Raw genomic sequence first — 2,336 nt, forward strand, 5'->3', positions numbered from 1 at the left:
TGTGAGAAAATAAATCAAGACCTTAATGCATTCAGTTAACGCTGAAAGGAAGCCATTCAGGAGTGATGTGTATTTAGATCATAAATAACTGACCACAGTATGACTGGATGTGTGAAAATGATATCTGTTTCTACACAGGGTGATGATGATGATGATGATGATGATGATGATGATGATGATGATATAATGAAGGAAATGGAAACAGACGTGTCATTTATGTCACTTTTATTTTACAGGTACTTTATAGGCTATGAATATAAAGAATAAATAGCAATTGCTCTTAATTTACAGGATGACATGTACCTCAGCTGTGAGACATTTAAAAAAAAAAAGAAAGATAAAGTTAAATCATTACACGTGAGTCCAGCGTTTGCGCACGCGCTCCCTCGCTTCATTCTCAGCGACATAAATACAACAAATAATAATAAAAATAAAAATAATAATAATGTAACTCATAAACATTTTATTCTTCACAAATACAGTAGACTCTGGGTTACACATAATACTGTCTATCATCTTTACATGGCACAACATATACATAAACACGAGGAAATACATTCTTACACTTCATAGTGCATAACAACCAATTAAAAAATAGAAAATATATAAACATTATACAAAATAGAAACTTTTATAACTATTATAAAGTAATTTATAAGTTAAAACGTTGAGCAAGATGGGGTTTCAGTTCGAGCACGCGCATTTGCACTGTGTGATGATGGGGTATTGCACTGGGATCCACGCGCATTTGAGGTTGCCTCTCCGGCGCGCACATCTCCAGCGCAAGAGCGTGACGCGCGAGGACCCCGCGGGCGTGCACATCATGCCCTCGGGCACGGAGCACGAGCGCTCGTTGCGGCAGCTGCCCACGCGTGCGTAGCGCGGCCAGAAGCGGCTGCCGAGGTCTGTCCACGTGTAGGACACCGGACACGCCGAGCGCGCCCACAGCCACATCTGCAACCGCCGTTTGAGCTTGCGGCCTGCTTTGCGGCGGCGCGCGCCCGCCACGACGAACGGCGGTGTGTCGAGGTCCAGCGCGCGGATGTGGGCGGGCATGGGGCCATCGGGGAACGAGCTGTCCGTGTGCTCGTCTTCCTCGCGCTCCTTCGGCGGCGGCGTCACTGACAGGAAGCGCGAGTCCAAGTCGCCGCCCAGCACGCTCCGCAGCTCGGTCTCGTTCAGGTCGCGCTCGCGCGGGTCCAGTGCGGGATCCGGGTCCTCTTTGAGCTCCACGAGAGGCAGGCTGTCGCTCGGCACCGGCCGGAGCAGGTAAAAGTGCTGGCACGTGCCCTCCTCCGTGTGCAGCACGAGCGACACGAACAGCACGTACATCGCCGCCACGAAACGGCGCTCAATCACCGCCACCATCATGATGTCCTTCAAAATTACTCAAAACCAGACAAACGACACAAAAAACAGCGCGCGTCCTCTGCAATGTCAAAACACCGCACGCGACAACTTATTCAAAGTTCTGTCTCCTTCACGCGCAATTTTTCTCCATAGCAACCGAGCTTTGTTTCCACGCGCGTCTCCGTTATAACATCCTTATTAAAGACACAGAAAAAACACATACACAATCCTGAGGATGAGGATGAGGATGACCAATCTTCAGTTTTTCTATTTCCCAGAGGTAAAAAAAATAAAATTAAATGAAAGTCAGTGTTCCAGCGTGCACGGCGCGGATGCTCGCGGTCTCTTAAGTCATCTCCTGCGTGCGCGCGCGTGAGTAACGACAGCGTGTGAGATCGTGTCTCGTGAGCAGAGTGTACACATGGTGTGTGTTTTATTTCTCCTTCTCTCGGTATGCTACAAACCGCTCGCGCCGCTCGGACGCCACTGAGAAGAACCCCAGCTCGAGCCCTGATATAGCCTGCGCTCGCGCGGGTCGTGATGTAATAGTTTTTTTTTTTTTTCCTTAAGGAGATTCCCGACACGCAGGGGGGCGTGGCCTTTACCGGGGCGAGGAGCTGCTCGCCCTCTGTTGGCGGTGTGATTGATCATAGGGACAGAGAGAGAGAGAGAGAGAGAGAATGAATCTGTGTGTGTGTGTGTGTGTGTGTGTGTGTGTGTGTGTGTGTGTGTGTGTGTGTGTGAAAGAGCTAATTCACACGTTCACACTTCCCATGGCAGCACAGATCCCCTCACTCACTTTATGATCAAGAGGCGCTGAAAAGTCTGGAACATGTCACACAGATATAAATCTGGAACACATACGTGTGTGTGTGTGTGTGTGATATCTATTTATTCATCAGGTGAGGACACACACATCACTGTGAACTTTATGATGAATAAATCTGTGTGTAAGGTATTTTGTGTAGATAAGAGGACAGACTGTA

General features: G+C 48.3%; 1 protein-coding gene across 1 annotated transcript; it reads right to left on the reverse strand.

The window, feature by feature from the left end:
* Positions 1-215: 215 nt before the first annotated feature.
* nog1 (noggin 1) lies at positions 216-1,859 on the reverse strand. The gene has a single exon (XM_058405073.1). It carries the CDS (start codon positions 1,369-1,371, stop codon positions 685-687), a length of 687 nt encoding a protein of 228 aa, XP_058261056.1. The 5' UTR covers positions 1,372-1,859; the 3' UTR covers positions 216-684.
* Between the last annotated feature and the right edge of the window lie 477 nt (positions 1,860-2,336).

The sequence above is a fragment of the Hemibagrus wyckioides genome, linkage group LG12 (assembly GCF_019097595.1).
Source record: "Hemibagrus wyckioides isolate EC202008001 linkage group LG12, SWU_Hwy_1.0, whole genome shotgun sequence".
NCBI lineage: Eukaryota > Metazoa > Chordata > Actinopteri > Siluriformes > Bagridae > Hemibagrus > Hemibagrus wyckioides.

Excerpts from the sequence above, each read along its gene's own strand:
- nog1 (XM_058405073.1), bottom strand. The coding sequence starts at position 1,371 with ATGATGGTGGCGGTGATTGAGCGCCGTTTCGTGGCGGCGATGTACGTG.